The sequence below is a fragment of the Petromyzon marinus genome, unplaced genomic scaffold, assembly GCF_048934315.1.
Source record: "Petromyzon marinus isolate PM22_M1 ecotype Great Lakes invasive population unplaced genomic scaffold, UKy_Petmar_22M1.pri1.0 PM_Scaffold_140, whole genome shotgun sequence".
NCBI classification, from domain to species: Eukaryota; Metazoa; Chordata; class Hyperoartia; order Petromyzontiformes; family Petromyzontidae; genus Petromyzon; species Petromyzon marinus.
In genome coordinates this window covers 141,615-158,900 of record NW_027423103.1, presented here as the reverse complement: position 1 = coordinate 158,900, position 17,286 = coordinate 141,615, and the positions used below count along the sequence as shown (strand labels likewise).

General features: G+C 54.0%; 1 protein-coding gene across 2 annotated transcripts; it reads left to right on the top strand.

The window, feature by feature from the left end:
- The first annotated feature begins 1,125 nt into the window (after positions 1–1,125).
- LOC142922703 (uncharacterized) lies at positions 1,126–17,221 on the top strand. Of its 2 annotated transcripts, none has more exons than XM_076063523.1 (5): positions 1,126–1,407; positions 4,324–4,426; positions 6,098–6,148; positions 10,486–10,598; positions 16,252–17,221. In XM_076063523.1, exons 1-5 carry the CDS (start codon positions 1,153–1,155, stop codon positions 16,624–16,626), a joined length of 897 nt encoding a protein of 298 aa, XP_075919638.1. In that variant the 5' UTR covers positions 1,126–1,152; the 3' UTR covers positions 16,627–17,221. The 2 variants fall into 2 exon arrangements, with proteins under 2 accessions (XP_075919638.1, XP_075919639.1); XM_076063524.1 differs by having other exon boundaries at positions 4,324–4,411; positions 16,252–17,217.
- The last annotated feature ends 65 nt before the right edge of the window (positions 17,222–17,286 follow it).

Sequence of the window (17,286 nt, the reverse complement as noted above, 5' to 3'; positions counted from 1 at the left end):
TGGACTTGCCGATGACTGGTACCAGTGGTGTCAAGATCGGCCTCTGTGGAGGAGGCTCGTGAAGGACGCTGCTGGGTTAGTGCCAGGCTAGGTGCACCTTGAGGCTACTGGGCAGTTGGAGGCAGTCGCCCTCCAACAACAACAGAGGGCAGAGGAGCGACGCTCACAACAACGAGCGGAGCGCCGGGTGGCTAAAGCACAGCAGGTTGGCACAGTAGGGGGCACAGGTGGTGCATCAGCCAGTCATCTCAGTCAGTCGACCCGTGGCACCTGGGTCTGCCCCGTGACCTCCTGCCAGGAGGCGTTCGACACTTCAAGTGGCCTCAAGGTGCACCTAGCCTGGCACAAGCGTCGTGGTGATGTCACCGCCACTTAGTGGCGAACGGCGGCTGTTGTTATGTGTGTGTCTGTGTGTGTGTGTAGTGGTGACTGTGTGTGTGTGTAGTGGTGACTGTGTGTGTGTGTCTGTGTGTGTGTCTGTGTGTGTGTGTAGTGGTGACTGTGTGTGTGTGTAGTGGTGACTGTGTGTGTGTGTCTGTGTGTGTGTCTGTGTGTGTGTCTGTGTGTGTGTGTAGTGGTGACTGTGTGTGTGTGTAGTGGTGACTGTGTGTGTGTGTAGTGGTGACTGTGTGTGTGTGTCTGTGTGTGTGTCTGTGTGTGTGTCTGTGTGTGTGTGTAGTGGTGACTGTGTGTGTGTGTAGTGGTGACTGTGTGTGTGTGTAGTGGTGACTGTGTGTGTGTGTCTGTGTGTGTGTCTGTGTGTGTGTCTGTGTGTGTGTCTGTGTGTGTGTGTGCGGTTGTTTTTAGGGCATCACCTTTGAACCCCTCCCACCAAGAACACCTGGGCGAGGAGAAGAGGAGCGAGAGACGTGGGTGGGCGAGGAGGTGGGTGGGCGAGGAGGTGGGTGGGCGACGAGGTGGGTGGGTGGGCGAGGAGGTGGGTGGGTGGGCGAGGAGGTGGGTGGGCGAGGAGGTGGGTGGGCGAGGAGGTGGGTGGGCGAGGAGGTGGGTGGGTGGGCGAGGAGGTGGGTGGGCGACGAGGTGGGTGAGCGAGGAGGTGGGTGGGCAAGGAGGTGGGTGGGTGGGCGAGGAGGTGGGTGGGTGGGCGAGGAGGTGGGTGGGTGGGCGAGGAGGTGGCAGGCGAGTGTGACGATGCGGGAGACCCCGGGACTCCGACCCCGCGCCCGCACGGCGCTCCTCCTGACCCTGGCGCTGACCCTGGCCCTGACCTTGGCCCTGACCTTGGCCGTGACCCTGGCGGCCATCCTGGCCGGGGAGCTGCGCTCGCTGCGTCTCGAGTTGGGGGCCCTCAGGGCACAGGTGGGGGGCCTGGGGGAGCGGCTGGGGGGCTCACCCCAGGGTGCCCGGGGCGGTGGCGGGGGTCAAGGGGTCACGGACGATGCCACGGTGAGTTGGGTCTTGGCTCTTTGATTTGTGTGGTGAAGAGCGGTGGTGCAGCGGTTAGCGCTACGCTGCCCTACGAACCCGGCGACCCGAGTTCGATTCCCGCTCTCACGGCCACCAACACCGCCGGTGACGATTATCTGAACCGGTACCTGGGCCTCCCCTAGGTCGACTCGGCCTCAATTGAGTACCTGGTGTAGCGGTGTGTAGTGAACATCGTCACTGGGGAGACAAAGGCGGCCGGGCGTGGTGCTGGTCACCCACCCCCTCGTGTGCCACAGTGCCGGTAGCCTTCACAGCTGCTGCTGCTAACAGCACTTGCCCCTACAGCCTGTTAGAGGCTACACGGGGGACCTTTGTCTTTACCTTTGTACGTTGTATGCACGTTCAACTTTTTTCACACCGTATGTAACCAACCGTGCTGTGTGTGTGATGGTGGTGTTGATGGTGATGTTGATGGTGTTGATGTTGATGGTGTTGATGTTGTTGATGTTGATGGTGGTGATGTTGATGTTGTTGATGGTGATGTTGTTGATGGTGATGTTGTTGATGTTGATGGTGGTGATGGTGTTGATGTTGGTGGTGATGTTGATGGTGATGTTGATGGTGTTGATGGTGATGTTGATGGTGGTAATGTTGATGATGATGTTGATGGTGATGTTGATGATGATGTTGATGGTGGTGATGTTGATGGTGATGTTGATGGTGTTGATGGTGATGTTGATGGTGGTGATGTTGATGATGATGTTGATGGTGATGTTGATGGTGTTGATGTTGATGGTGGTGATGTTGATGTTGATGGTGTTGATGGTGATGTTGATGATGATGTTGATGATGATGTTGATGATGATGTTGATGGTGATGTTGATGGTGATGTTGATTATGATGTTGATGGTGATGTTGATGGTGATGTTGATGTTAATGGTGATGTTGATGGTGATGTTGATGGTGATGTTGATGGTGTTGTTGATGGTGATGTTGATGTTGATGGTGGTGATGTTGATGGTGATGTTGATGTTGTTGATGGTGATGTTGTTGATGTTGATGGTGATGTTGATGATGGTGATGTTGATGGTGATGTTGATGGTGATGTTGCTGATGGTGATGTTGATGATGATGATGTTGATGGTTATGTTGATGGTGTTGATGTTGATGATGGTGATGTTGATGTTGATGATGATGTTGATGATGATGTTGATGATGATGTTGATGGTGTTGATGGTGATGTTGATGATGATGTTGATGGTGATGTTGATGGTGATGTTGATGATGATGTTGATGGTGATGTTGATGGTGTTGATGGTGATGTTGATGGTGGTGATGTCCCCATGATGGTGATGTTGATGGTGATGTTGATGGTGTTGATGGTGATGTTGATGGTGTTGATGGTGATGTTGATGGTGATGTTGATGATGTTGATGATGATGTTGATGATGTTGATGATGATGTTGATGATGATGTTCATGGTGATGTTGATGATGGTGATGTTGATGATGTTGATGATGATGATGTTGATGGTGGTGCTGTTGATGATGATGGTGTTGATGATGGTGATGTTGCTCATGGTGATGTTGATGATGATGCTGATGATAATGATGTTGATGGTGTTGATGATGGTGATGTTGCTGATGGTGATGTTGATGTTGATGATGATGTTGATGATGATGATGTTGATGATGATGTTGATGGTGATGTTGATGGTGTTGATGTTGATGATGATGATGTTGATGATGTTGATGATGATGATGTTGATGATGATGTTGATGATGATGATGTTGATGGTGTTGATGTTGATGATGATGTTGATGATGATGTTGATGATGATGTTAATGATGATGTTGATGATGATGATGTTGCTGATGGTGATGATGATGATGTTGTTGGTGCTGATGTTGATGATGGTGTTGATGGTGATGTTGATGATGATGATGGTGCTGATGTTGATGATGATGTTGATGATGATGGTGTTGATGATGTTGATGATAATGGTGATGTTGATGATGGTGTTGATGATGATGATGATGTTGATGGTGTTGATGTTGATGAGGATGATGATGATGATGATGATGTTGCTGATGTTGCTGATGGTGATGTTGATGATGTTGTTGATGATGTTGATGATGTTGTTGATGATGATGGTGATGTTGATGATGATGATGATGTTGCTGATGACGATGATGATGATGTTGCTGATGATGATGATGTTGCTGATGTTGATGATGGTGTTGATGTTGATGATGATGTTGCTGATGATGATGATGTTGGTGATGTTGATGATGATGTTGTGGCAGGCTGCTGCTGGCCCTGTGTTGCCGTCTCGATGGTGATGATGTTGATGATGATGCTGATGATGATGTTGATGGCAGGCTGCTGCTGGCCCTGTGCTGCCGTCTCGATGGTGATGATGATGATGTTGCTGATAATATTGATGTTAATGTTGTTGGTGATGTTGATGTTGATGATGTTGATGTTGCTGATGATGGTGATGATGATGATGTTGATGATGGTGTTGTTGATGGTGTTGATGATGTTGTTGTTGTGGCAGGCTGCTGCTGGCCCTGTGCTGCCGTCCCTAATGGTGATGATGATGTTGATGATGATGATGTTGATGATGATGCTGCTGATGATGATGATGTTGTTGTGGCAGGCTGCTCGTGGCCCTGTGCTGCCGGCCCTAATGGTGATGATGATGGTGATGATGTTGATGATGGTGATGATGTTGATGATGGTGATGATGTTGATGATGGTGATGATGATGTTGATGGCAGGCTGCTGCTGGCCCTGTGCTGCCGGCCCTAATGGTGATGATGATAATGGTGATGATGATGATGTTGATGATGATGTTGATGATGATGATGTTGTTGATGGTGATGATGTTGATGATGATGATGTTGTTGATGCTGATGATGTTGATGGCAGGCTGCTCATGGCCCTGTGCTGCCGGCCCTAATGGTCCCAGTCCGATCGCGTCGGAGCCCGGCAGGGGAAGGGAAGCGATCTAAGAAGAGTGAGTTTACATACGGTACTATACATAGTCATATATAGTCCTATATATAGTACCATATATAGTACCATATATAGTCCTATATATAGTACCATATATATAGTACTATATATAGTATTATATATATAGTACTATATATATAGTACTATATACATAGTACTATATATATAGTACTATATATAGTATATATACTATATATAATACTATATATAGAGACACGGCGTAGACACAGAGACACGGTGTAGACACAGAGACACGGTGTAGACACAGAGACACGGTGTAGACACAGAGACACAGAGACACGGTGTAGACACAGAGACACGGTAGAGACACGGAGACACGGCGTAGACACAGAGACACGGCGTAGACACAGAGACACGGTGTAGACACAGAGACACGGTAGAGACACAGACACACAGAAACACAGAGACACGGTGTAGACACAGAGACACGGTGTAGACACAGAGACACGGCATGGACACAGAGACACGGTGTAGACACAGAGACACGGTACAGACACAGAGACACGGCATGGACACAGAGACACGGTGTAGACACAGAGACACAGAGACACGGTAGAGACACAGAGACACGGTGTAGACACAGAGACACAGAGACACAGAGACAGGGTGTAGACACAGATACACAGAGACACAGAGACACGGTGTAGACACAGATACACAGAGACACAGAGACACTGTGTAGACACAGAGACACGGTGTAGACACAGAGACACGGCATGGACACAGAGACACAGAGAAACGGTAGAGACACAGAGACACAGAGACACAGAGACACAGAGACACGGTGTAGACACAGAGACACAGAGACACAGAGACACGGTGTAGACACAGAGACACAGAGACACGGTGTAGACACAGAGACACAGAGACACGGTGTAGACACAGAGACACAGAGACACAGAGACACGGCATGGACACAGAGACACGGTGTAGACACAGAGACACAGAGACACAGAGACACGGTGTAGACACAGAGACACAGAGACACAGAGACACAGAGACACGGTGTAGACACAGAGACACAGAGACACGGTGTAGACACAGAGACACAGAGACACAGAGACACGGCATGGACACAGAGACACGGTGTAGACACAGAAACACAGAGACACAGAGACACGGCGTAGACACAGAGACACAGAGACACGGTAGAGACACAGAGACACGGTGTAGACACAGAGACACAGAGACACAGAGACACGGTGTAGACACAGAGACACAGAGACACGGTGTAGACACAGAGACACAGAGACACAGAGACACGGTGTAGACACAGAGACACAGAGACACGGTAAAGACACAGAGACACGGTGTAGACACAGAGACACGGTGTAGACACAGAGACACAGTGTAGACACAGAGACACAGAGACACGGTGTAGACACAGAGACACAGAGATACGGTGTAGACACAGAGACACAGAGACACGGTGTAGACACAGAGACACGGTGTAGACACAGAGACACGGTGTAGACACAGAGACACAGAGACACGGTGTAGACACAGAGACACAGAGACACGTGTAGACACAGAGACACGGTGTAGACACAGAGACACAGAGACACGGTAGAGACACAGAGACACGGTGTAGACACAGAGACACAGAGACACAGAGACACGGTGTAGACACAGAGACACAGCGCTGACTCTGTGTGTCTGTCCACAGAGACACAGAGCTACATTCACCTCAAACCCGGGCCAGTTCTCGACAGCAAAGGTGAGCACACATCATAAACATCATAAACATCATAAACAACATCAACAACAACATCAACATCATCAACATCATAAACATCATCAACAACATCAACAACAACATTAACATCATCAACATCATAAACATCATCAACAACATCAACATCATAAACATCATCATCAACAACAACATCAACAACATCACCATCATCAACAACATCAACATCATCAACAACATCGTCAACAACATCATCAACAACATCGTCAACAACATCAACAACAGCATCAACAACATCATCATCATCAACAACATCAACAACATAAACATCATCAACATCAACAACAACATCAACAACATCATCAACAACATCATAAACGTCATCAACAACATCGTCAACAACATCATCAACATCGTCAACAACATCATCAACATCGTCAACAACATCAACAACAACATCAACAACATCATCATCATCATCAACAACATCAGCAACATCAACAACATCGTCAACATGAACAACGTCAACATCATCATCATCACAACATCAACAACATCAACAACATCAACAACATCATCATCAACATCATAAACATCATCAACAACATCATCATCATCATCAACATCATAAACATCATCAACAACATCATCATCATCAACAACATCATAAACATCATCAACGACATCGTCATCATCATAAACATCATCAACAACATCATAAACATCATCCACAACGTCAACAACATCGTCAACAACATCAACAACAACATCAACATCAACAACATCATCATCAACAACGTCAACAAGATCATCATCATCATCATTAACAACATCATCAACATCGTCAACCACATCATCATCATAAACATCATCAACATCATCAACATCATCATCATCAACATCATCAACATCATCATCATCGTCAACATCATCATCATCGTCAACATCATCATCATCAACATCATCATCGTCAACATCATCATCAACATCGTCAACAACATCATCATCAACATCGTCAACAACAACAACATCATCAACATCGTCAACATCATCAACATCATCATCATCATCAACATCATCAACATCATCATCACGAACATTAACATCATCATCATGAACATCATAAACATGGTCAACATCATCAATATCGTCAACAACATCATCAACAACATCATCATCGTCAACATGGTCAACAACAACATCATCAACAACATCATCATCGTCAACAACATCGTCAACATCATCATCAACATCATCATCATCGTCAACATCATCAACATCGTCAACGTCAACATCGTCAACATCATCAACATCGTCAACATCGTCAACATTATCATCAACATCATCATCATGAACATCATCAACATCATCATCATGAACATCATAAACATGGTCAACAACATCAACATCGTCAACATCGTCAACAACAACATCGTCAACATCGTCAACAACAACATCGTCAACATCGTCGTCATCGTCAACATGGTCAACAACATCAACATCGTCAACAACATCGTCATCAACATCGTCAACATCGTCAACAACATCGTCAACATCATCATCAACAACGTCAACATCATCAACATCGTCAACATCAACATCGTCAACAACATTATCGTCAACATCGTCAACATCATCATCAACATCATCATCATCATCATCGTCAACATCGTCAACATCATCATCAACATCGTCAACAACATCGTCAACATCGTCAACATCATCATCAACATCATCATCATCAACATCATCAACAACATCATGAACATCATCAACATCGTCAACGTCAACATCGTCAAGAACATCATCGTCATCATCGTCAACATCATTATCATCGTCAACATCGTCAACATCATCATCATGAACATCATCAACATGGTCAACAACATCAACATAGTCAACATCGTCAACATAGTCAACATCATCATCATTAACAACATCATCATTTTTCTTCTTTGGTTCTTTCGGTAAAGTCACGTAGAATGAGAATCAAATAATAAATTGATAAAATAACACAATAATATTCTCATGACGTTTCGGCCACAACACAAGCGGCCTTCATCAGGTGAAGGGACGAGACTGTCTGGTAGGACAGCGCTGGAGTGAAAGAGCCACGTTCAGATCATGACCTTTAAGCCTCAACTTTAGCATCACGGATAGCTACGGGCCCCGTTCAGACGGACGAGTTCATCCATGGTCGGAACAGAGGAGGGGGAGAGAGACAGCCGCGAGGTGCTGTTATACTCCATGTTGTAAACCATACCATTAACCGTGGTGTGAGAGGTATTAAGAGTCAATGCTGGCGAAAGAGCTGCGGTCTGAAGGTCATCGTAAAATACAATTAATTAAGAACCGAAATGGTTTAAAACATCTTTCCAATGGTTACTAAGCCAGAATCCATCTTCTCGGTTGAAATTGTCTCTGTGCTTGTATATGTGAATGGCCTCATGAACGAATCTCTCATGGTAGCCGGTTGGTTTGCAAAGAACCTCCGTCTTGGAGAAGTTAATGTCATGTGAGCCCACTGAATTATAACAGTGATCTGCCACGGCAGAGGAGTTCGTCCTATCGTGTTTCAAGTCTGCTTTATGTTCGCGGATGCGGTCCGAGATATGTCATTTGGTTTTCCAATGTAGCTACTACCACAGAGGCACTTTAGTTTGTAAACACCCGGGTACTGTATGTCTGGAACAGCATCTTTTACAGATGGAACTAAAATCACGGATTTTATGTACTGTGTTAAATCGGACCTGGATATTGTGTTTATTCAGGATTTTGGAGATCTTTTTAGTGACCCCTGCAATGTAGGGTAAGGTGATGGTTTTGAGTGGCTCCACAAGCGGATCCTTCTTCATGACTGGAGTGATGGCTTTGCGGATTGTGTTAGTCGGAGTAACCATTAGCCCTGAGAGCCTGGTGTACGTGCTTGAGTTCACTGGTAATGTGTTCCTGGTCGGAAATGCATTGGGCTCTATGGTATAGAGTCTTGATGAGGGAGTTCTTCTGGGATGGATGGTGGTGGGAATCCGGTTTCAAGTAAGCATCTGTATGGGTAGCTTTCCTGTAGACAGAGTGGCTCATTGAACCATCATGTCTCCTTTTAATTAAGACATCCAAAAAGGGTAGTTTGCCATCTTTTTCGACCTCCATGGTAAATCTGATGGCTGGGTGTATGGAATTGATGGGGTCGCGGAATTGGTCTAGAGCAGGCTGGCCATGTGGCCAGATGACAAAAGTGTCATCCACGTACCTCTTCCATAAGGTCGGGCGTAGAGTGGCAGTCTGGATGGCGTCAGTTTCAAATTTTTCCATGAATACGTTGGCTACAACCGGAGATAGGGGGGAGCCCATTGGGGTGCCCTCAGTTTGTTTGTAGAAAGTTCCATTCCAGGTGAAGTATGTGTTGGTTAAGCAATGTCTCACCAGGGGGGGTACATCAGTATGCAGTCCTTGATGAACCAAGTCTTCAATGATAGCGATGGTGTCAGGTACCGGGACTTTGGTGAACAAGGACACCACATCAAAACTGACAAGCAGGTCGTCTAAAAATAGGGAAATGCCTTTGATTGTCGATACCAGGTGAGTAGAATTTAGTACCGCAGAGGTGTTTTTTCCAGTGAAAGGTCGCAGTATATCAGCAAGAAAACGTGCCAGTTTGTAGGTGGGGGAGTTGATAGTAGAGACGATGGGACGAAGGGGTGTATCTTCTTTGTGTATCTTTGGAAGGCCATATAATCTTGGTGGTCTGGCAGCAGAGGGTTTCAACGATAACTGTTTGATCTCATCAATTAATGCTGTTGAATCAGAGATGATTTTGTTCGTTTTGGTGACCAGGCTGTTGGTGGGATCTCTTTTTATTTTGGTCGTAATCTGAGCGTGGCTCTTTCACTCCAGCGCTGTCCTACCAGACAGTCTCGTCCCTTCACCTGATGAAGGCCGCTTGTGTTGTGGCCGAAACGTCGTGAGAATATTATTGTGTTATTTTATTTTATCAATTTATTATTTTATTCTCATTCTACGTGACTTTACCGAAAGAACCAAAGAAGATGAATCATTGCAGTCACGAAAGCTTTAAATCGAAACATCATCATTATCAACAGCATCAACATCATCATCGTCAACATCGTCAACTTTCACGTCTCCCCGTGTCCCCCCGTGTGTCTCCGTGTGTCCCCGTGTGTCCCCGTGTGTCTCCGTGTGTCTCCATGTCCCCGTGTGTCTCGATGTCCCCGTGTGTCTCCAATTCCGTGTGTCTCTGTGTCTCCGTGTGTCTCCGTGTCTCCCCGTGTCTCCCCGTGTCTCCCCCGTGTCTCCCTGTGTGTCTCCATGTCCCCGTGTGTCCCCGTGTGTCTCCGCTCCAGACGACGAGACTCGCATTCAGTGGCAGCTGGGCCTCAAGAAGGGTGACGCTCTGAGCCTGCGGGAGAACGCGATCCACGTGCACGAACGTGGATCATACTTTATCTACAGCCAGGTGCAACCCACACGCAACTCACACGCAACTCACACGCAACTCACACGCAACCCACACGCAACTCACACGCAACCCACACGCAACTCACACGCAACCCACACGCAACTCACACGCAACCCACACGCAACCCACACGCAACCCACACGCAACCCACACGCAACCCACACGCAACCCACACGCAACTCACAGGAACTCACACGCAACCCACACGCAACTCATACGCAACTCACACGCAACTCACACGCAACCCACACGCAACCCACACGCAACTCACATGAAACTCAAACGCAACCCACACGCAACCCACACGCAACCCACACGCAACCCACACGCACTCACACACGGAACTCACACGCAACCCACACGCAACTCACACGCAACCCACATGGAACTCACACGCAACCCACACGCAACTCACACGCAACCCACACGCAACCCACACGCAACTCACACGCAACTCACACGCAACTCACATGGAACTCACACGCAACTCACATGGAACTCACACGCAACTCACACGCAACTCACACGCAACCACCACGCAATCCACGTGCAACCTCCACGGGCAACCTACACCACCGTCATTCAATTATCCGCCCGGCCTCGCACCGAAACTACCTCCCTAGCCCGTCCCCTAGCCCCTCCCCTACCCTCTTAGCCCCTCCCCTACCCCTTACCCTAGCCCCTCTCCTAGCCCCTCCCCTAGCCCCTCCCCTAGCCCCTCCCCTACCCCTTTCCCTAGCCCCTCCCCTACCCTAGCCCCTCCCCTACCCCCTTAGCCCCTCCCCTACCCCCTACCCTAGCCCCTCTCCTAGCCCCTCCCCTAGCCCCTACCCTAGGCCCCTCCCCTACCTCCTTAGCCCCTCCCCTACCCCCTACACTAGCCCCTCTCCTAGCCCCTCCCCTAGCCCCTCCCCTAGCCCCTTCCCTAGCCCCTCCCCCTACCCTAGCCCCTCCCCTACCTCCTTAGCCCCTCCCCTACCCCCTACACTAGCCCCTCTCCTAGCCCCTCCCCTAGCCCCTCCCCTAGCCCCTTCCCTAGCCCCTCCCCTACCCTAGCCCTTCCCCTACCCCCTTAGCCCCTCCCCTACCCCCTACCCTAGCCCCTCTCCTAGCCCCTCCCCTACCCCATTCCCTAGCCCCTCCCTTACCCTAGCCCCTCCCCTACCCCCTTAGCCCCTCCCCTACCCCCTACCCTAGCCCCTCTCCTAGCCCCTCCCCTAGCCCCTCCCCTTCCCTAGCCCCTCCCCTACCCTAGCCCTTCCCTACCCCTTCCCCTACCCTAGCCCCTCTCCTAGCCCCTCCCCTACCCTAGCCCCTCCCCTAGCCCCTCCCCTACCCCCTTAGCCCCTCCCCTACCCCCTACCCTAGCCCCTTCCCCTACCTTAGTCCCTCCCCTAGCCCCTCCCTCTAGCCCCTCCCCTCCCCTACCCCCTCCGCTAGCCCCTCCCCTAGCCCCTCCCCTAGCCCCTCCCCTAGCCCCTCCCCTACCCCCTTCCCCTACCCTACCCCCTCCCCTAGCCCCTTCCCCTACCCCAGCCACTCTCCTAGCCCTTCCCCTACCCCCTCCCCTAGCCCTTCCCCTACCCTAGCCCCTCCCCTACCCCCTTAGCCCCTCTCCTACCCCCTTAGCCCCTCCCCTACCCCTCTCCTAGCCCTTCCCCTAGCCCCTCCCCTACCGCCTTCCCTAGCCCTCCCCTACCCTAGCCCCTCCCCTACCCCCTTCTCCTCCCCTAGCCCATCTCCTAGCCCCTTCCCCTAGCCCCTCCCCTAGCCCCTTCCCCTACGCTAGCGCCTTCCCTAGCCCCTACCCTCCCATAGCCCCTCCCCTAGCCCCTCCCCTAGCCCCTCCCCTACCCTAGCCCCTCCGCTAGCCCCTCCCCTAGTCCCTCCCCTAGCCCCTCCCCTAGTCCCTCCCCTAGCCCCTCCCCTAGCCCCTCCCCTAGCCCCTTCCCCTATGCTAGCGCCTTCCCTAGCCCCTCCCCTCCCATAGCCCCTCCCCTCCCATAGCCCCTCCCCTAGCCCCTCCCATAGCCCCTCCCCTAGCCCCTCCCCTACCCTAGCCCCTCACCCAGCCCCTCCCCTAGCCCCTCCCCCTAGCCCCTCCCCTAGCCCCTCCCCTACCCTAGCCCCTCCCCTACTTCCTCCCCTACCCTAGCCCCTCCCCTACCCCTTCCCCTACCCTAGCCCCTCTCCTAGCCCGTCCCCTACCCCCTTCCCCTACCCCCTCCCCTACCCTAGCCCCTCCTCTACCCTAGCCCCTCCTCCTAGCCCCTCCCCTACCCCCTTCCCCTACCCTAGCCCCTCCCCTACCCCCTCCCCCTACCCTAGCCCCTACCCCCTTCCCCTACCCTAGTCCCTCCCCTACCCCTCCCCCTACCCTAGCCCTACCCTACCCCCTCCCCCCTCCCCTACCCTCTCCTCCTACCCCCTCCTCCTACCCCCTTCCCCTTCCCCTACCCCCTACCCTACCCCCTCCCCCTTCCCCTACCCCCTACCCTATCCCCTCCCCCTACCCCCTCCCCTACCCCCTCCTCCTACCCCCTCCTCCTACCCCCTTCCCCTACCCCTACCCCCTACCCTACCCCTACCCCTTCCTTTACCCCCTACCCTACCCCCTCCCTCTACCCCCTCCCCCTACCCCCTCCCCTACCCCCTCCTCTTACCCCCTCCCCTACCCCCTACCCTAGCCCCTCTCCTAGCCCCTCCCCTACCCCCTGCCTAGCCCCTCCCCTACCCTAGCCCCTCCCCTACCCCCTTCCCCTACCCTAGCCCCTCACCCAGCCCCTCCCCTAGCCCCTCCCCTAGCCCTCCCCTACCCTAGCCCCTCCCTAGCCCCTCCCCTACTTCCTCCCCTACCCTAGCCCCTCCCCTACCCCCTTCCCCTACCCTAGCCCCTCTCCTAGCCCGTCCCCTACCCCCTTCCCCTACCCCCTCCCCTACCCTAGCCCCTCCTCTACCCTAGCCCCTCTCCTAGCCCCTCCCCTACCCCCTTCCCCTACCCTAGCCCCTCCCCTACCCCCTCCCCCTACCCTAGCCCCTACCCCCTTCCCCTACCCTAGTCCCTCCCCTACCCCCTCCCCCTACCCTAGCCCCTACCCTACCCCCTCCCCTCCCCCCTCCCCTACCCTCTCCTCCCTACCCCCTCCTCCTACCCCCTTCCCCTACCCCCTACCCTACCCCCTCCCCCTTCCCCCTACCCCCTACCCTACCCCCTCCCCCTACCCCCTCCCCTACCCCCTCCTCCTACCCCCTCCTCCTACCCCCTTCCCCTACCCCTACCCCCTACCCTACCCCTACCCCTTCCTTTACCCCCTACCCTACCCCCTCCCTCTACCCCCTCCCCCTACCCCCTCCCCTACCCCCTACCCTACCCCCTCCTCTTACTCCCTCCCCTACCCCCTACCCTAGCCCCTCTCCTAGCCCCTCCCCTACCCCCCTGCCCTAGCCCCTCCCCTACCCTAGCCCCTCCCCTACCCCCTTCCCCTACCCTAGCCCCTCTCCTAGCCCCTCCCCTTCCCCTCCCCTACCCTAGCCCCTCCCCTAGCCCCTCCCCTACCCCTTCCCCTACCTTAGCCCCTCCCCTACCCTAGCCCTCCCCTAGCCCTTCCCCTAGCCCCTCCCCTAGCCCCGCCCCTACCCCCTTCCCATACCCTAGCCCCTCCCCTAGCCCCTTCCCCTACGCTAGCGCCTTCCCTAGCCCCTCCCCTACCCTAGCCCCTCCCCTAGCCCCTCTCCTATCCCCTCCCCTAGCCCCTATCCTAGCCCCTCCCCTAGCCCCTCCCCTGCCCCCTACCCTAGCCCCTCCCCTAGCCCCTTTCCCTACGCTAGCCCCTCCCCTAGCCCCTCCCCTACCCTAGCCCCTCGCCTAGCCCCTACCCTAGCCCCTCCCCTACCCTAGCCCCTTCCCTAGCCCCTCCCCTACCCTAGCCCCTCGTCTAGCCCCTCCCCTACCCTAGCCCCTCGTCTAGCCCCTCCCCTCCCCTAGCCCCTCCCCTAGCCCCTCCCCTCCCCTAGCCCCTCCCCTAGCCCCTCCCCCTACCCCCTCCCCTACCCTAGCTCCTCCCCTACCCCCTTCCCCTACCCTAGCCCCTCTCCTAGCCCCTCCCCTAACCCCTTCCCCTACCCTAGCCCCTCCCCTACCCCCTCCCCTACCCTAGCCCCTCTCCTAGCCCCTCCCCTACCCCCTCCCCTACCCTAGCCCCTCTCCTAGCCCCTCCCTACCCCCTTCCCCTACCCTAGCCCCTCCCCTACCCCCTCCCCCTACCCTAGCCCCTACCCTACCCCCTCCCCCTCCTCCTACCCCCTCCCCTACCCCCTCCTCCTACCCCCCTCCCCTACCCCCTCCCCCTACCCTAGCCCCTACCCTACCCCCTCCCCCTCCTCCTACCCCCTCCCCTACCCCTCCTCCTACCCCCTCCTCCTACCCCCTTCCCCTACCCCTTCCCCTACCCCCTACGCTACCCCCTACCCCTACCCCCTACCCTACCCCCTCCCCCTACCCCCTCCTCTACCCCCTACCCTACCCCCTCCCCTACCCCCTCCTCCTACCCCCTTCCCCTACCCTAGCCTAGCCCCTCCCCTAGCCCCTCCCCTACCCCCTTCCCCTCCCCTACCCCCCTCCCCTACCCCCTACCCTACCCCCTTCCCTTAACCCCTCCCCTAACCCCCCCCCTACTCCTCCCCTAGCCTCTCCCCACCACCCCCTACCCCCTCCCCTACCCCTACCCCCTCCCCTAGCCCGTCCCCTACCCCCTAGCCCGTCCCCTACCCCCTAGCCCGTCCCCTACCCCCTAGCCCGTCCCCTACCCCCTGCACTAAGCTGGACTTGGCCCAGGCTCTAGTTGAGGTTGTGACCCTGTACCCTGTGACCCCCATAGTGGTGGTGGTGGTGGTGGCGGTGGTGGTGGTGGTGGTGGTGGCGGTGGTGGTGGCGGTGGTGGTGGTGGCGGTGGTGGTGGCGGTGGTGGTGGTGGCGGTGGTGGTGGCGGTGGTGGTGGTGGCGGTGGTGGTGGCGGTGGTGGTGGTGGTGGTGGCGGTGGTGGTGGTGGCGGTGGTGGTGGCGGTGGTGATAGTGGTGGTGGTGGTGGCGGTGGTGGTGGTGGTGGCGGTGGTGGTGGTGGTGGTGGTGGCGGTGGCGGTGGTGGTGGTGTTGACCCTGCGGTGGTGGTGGTGTTGGTGGTGGTGGCGGTGGTGGTGGTGTTGTTGGTGGTGGTGATAGTGGTGGTGTTGACCCTGCAGTGGTGGTGGTGTTGACCCTGCGGTGGTGGTGGTGGTGGTGGCGGTAGTGATGGTGTTGACCCTGCGGTGGTGGCGGTAGTGATGGTGTTGACCCTGCGGTGGTGGTGGTGGTGGTGTTGACCCTGCGGTGGTGGTGGCGGTAGTGATGGTGGTCGTGTTGACCCTGCGGTGGTGGTGGTGGCGGTAGTGATGGTGTTGACCTTGCGGTGGTGGTGGCGGTAGTGATGGTGTTGACCCTGCGGTGGTGGTGGTGTTGACCCTGCAGTGGTGGTGGTGGTGTTGACCCTGCAGTGGTGGTGGTGGTGTTGACCCTGCGGTGGTGGTGGTGGTGTTGGTGTTGACCCTGCGGTGGTGGTGGTGTTGGTGTTGACCCTGCGGTGGTGTTGGTGTTGTTGGTGGTGTTGGTGAGCAGGTGCTGTTCAGTGACCCCACGTTTGTGATGGGTCACATCGTGAGGCGAGGGGCCCACAGCAAGGTGGCGCTGTTCCGCTGCATGCAGAACATGCCGGAGAAGGAGCCCAACAACTCCTGCTACACCGCCGGTGAGACGGAGACACGGAGACACGGCGCTAGGGACACGGTGGTAGAGACACAGAGACACGGTGGTGGAGACACAGAGACACAGAGACACGGTGGTGGAGACACAGAGACACAGAGACACGGTGGTAGAGACACAGAGACACGGTGGCGGAGACACAGAGACACGGTGGTGGAGACACAGAGACACGGTGGTGGAGACACAGAGACACAGAGACACGGTGGTAGAGACACAGAGACACGGTGGTAGAGACACAGAGACACGGTGGTGGAGACACAGAGACACGGTGGTAGAGACACAGAGACACAGAGACACGGTGATAGAGACACAGAGACACAGAGACACGGTGATAGAGACACAGAGACACGGTGGCAGAGACACAGAGACACAGAGACACGGTGGTAGAGACACAGAGACACGGTGGTAGAGACACAGAGACACAGAGATACGGTGATAGAGACACAGAGACACGGTGATAGAGACACAGAGACACGGTGGTGGAGACGCAGAGACACAGAGACACGGTGGTAGAGACACAGAGACACGGTGGTGGAGACACAGAGACACAGAGACACGGTGGTAGAGACACAGAGACACAGAGACACGGTGGTAGAGACACAGAGACACGGTGGTGGAGACGCAGAGACACGGTGGTAGAGACACAGAGACACGGTGGTAGAGACACAGAGACACGGTGGTGGAGACACAGAGACACAGAGACACGGTGGTAGAGACACAGAGACACGGTGGTAGAGACACAGAGACACGGTGGTAGAGACACAGAGACACGGTGGTGGAGACACAGAGACACGGTGGTAGAGACACAGAGACACAGATACACGGTGGTAGAAGACACAGAGACACGGTGATAGAGACACAGAGACACGGTGATAGAGACACAGAGGAACA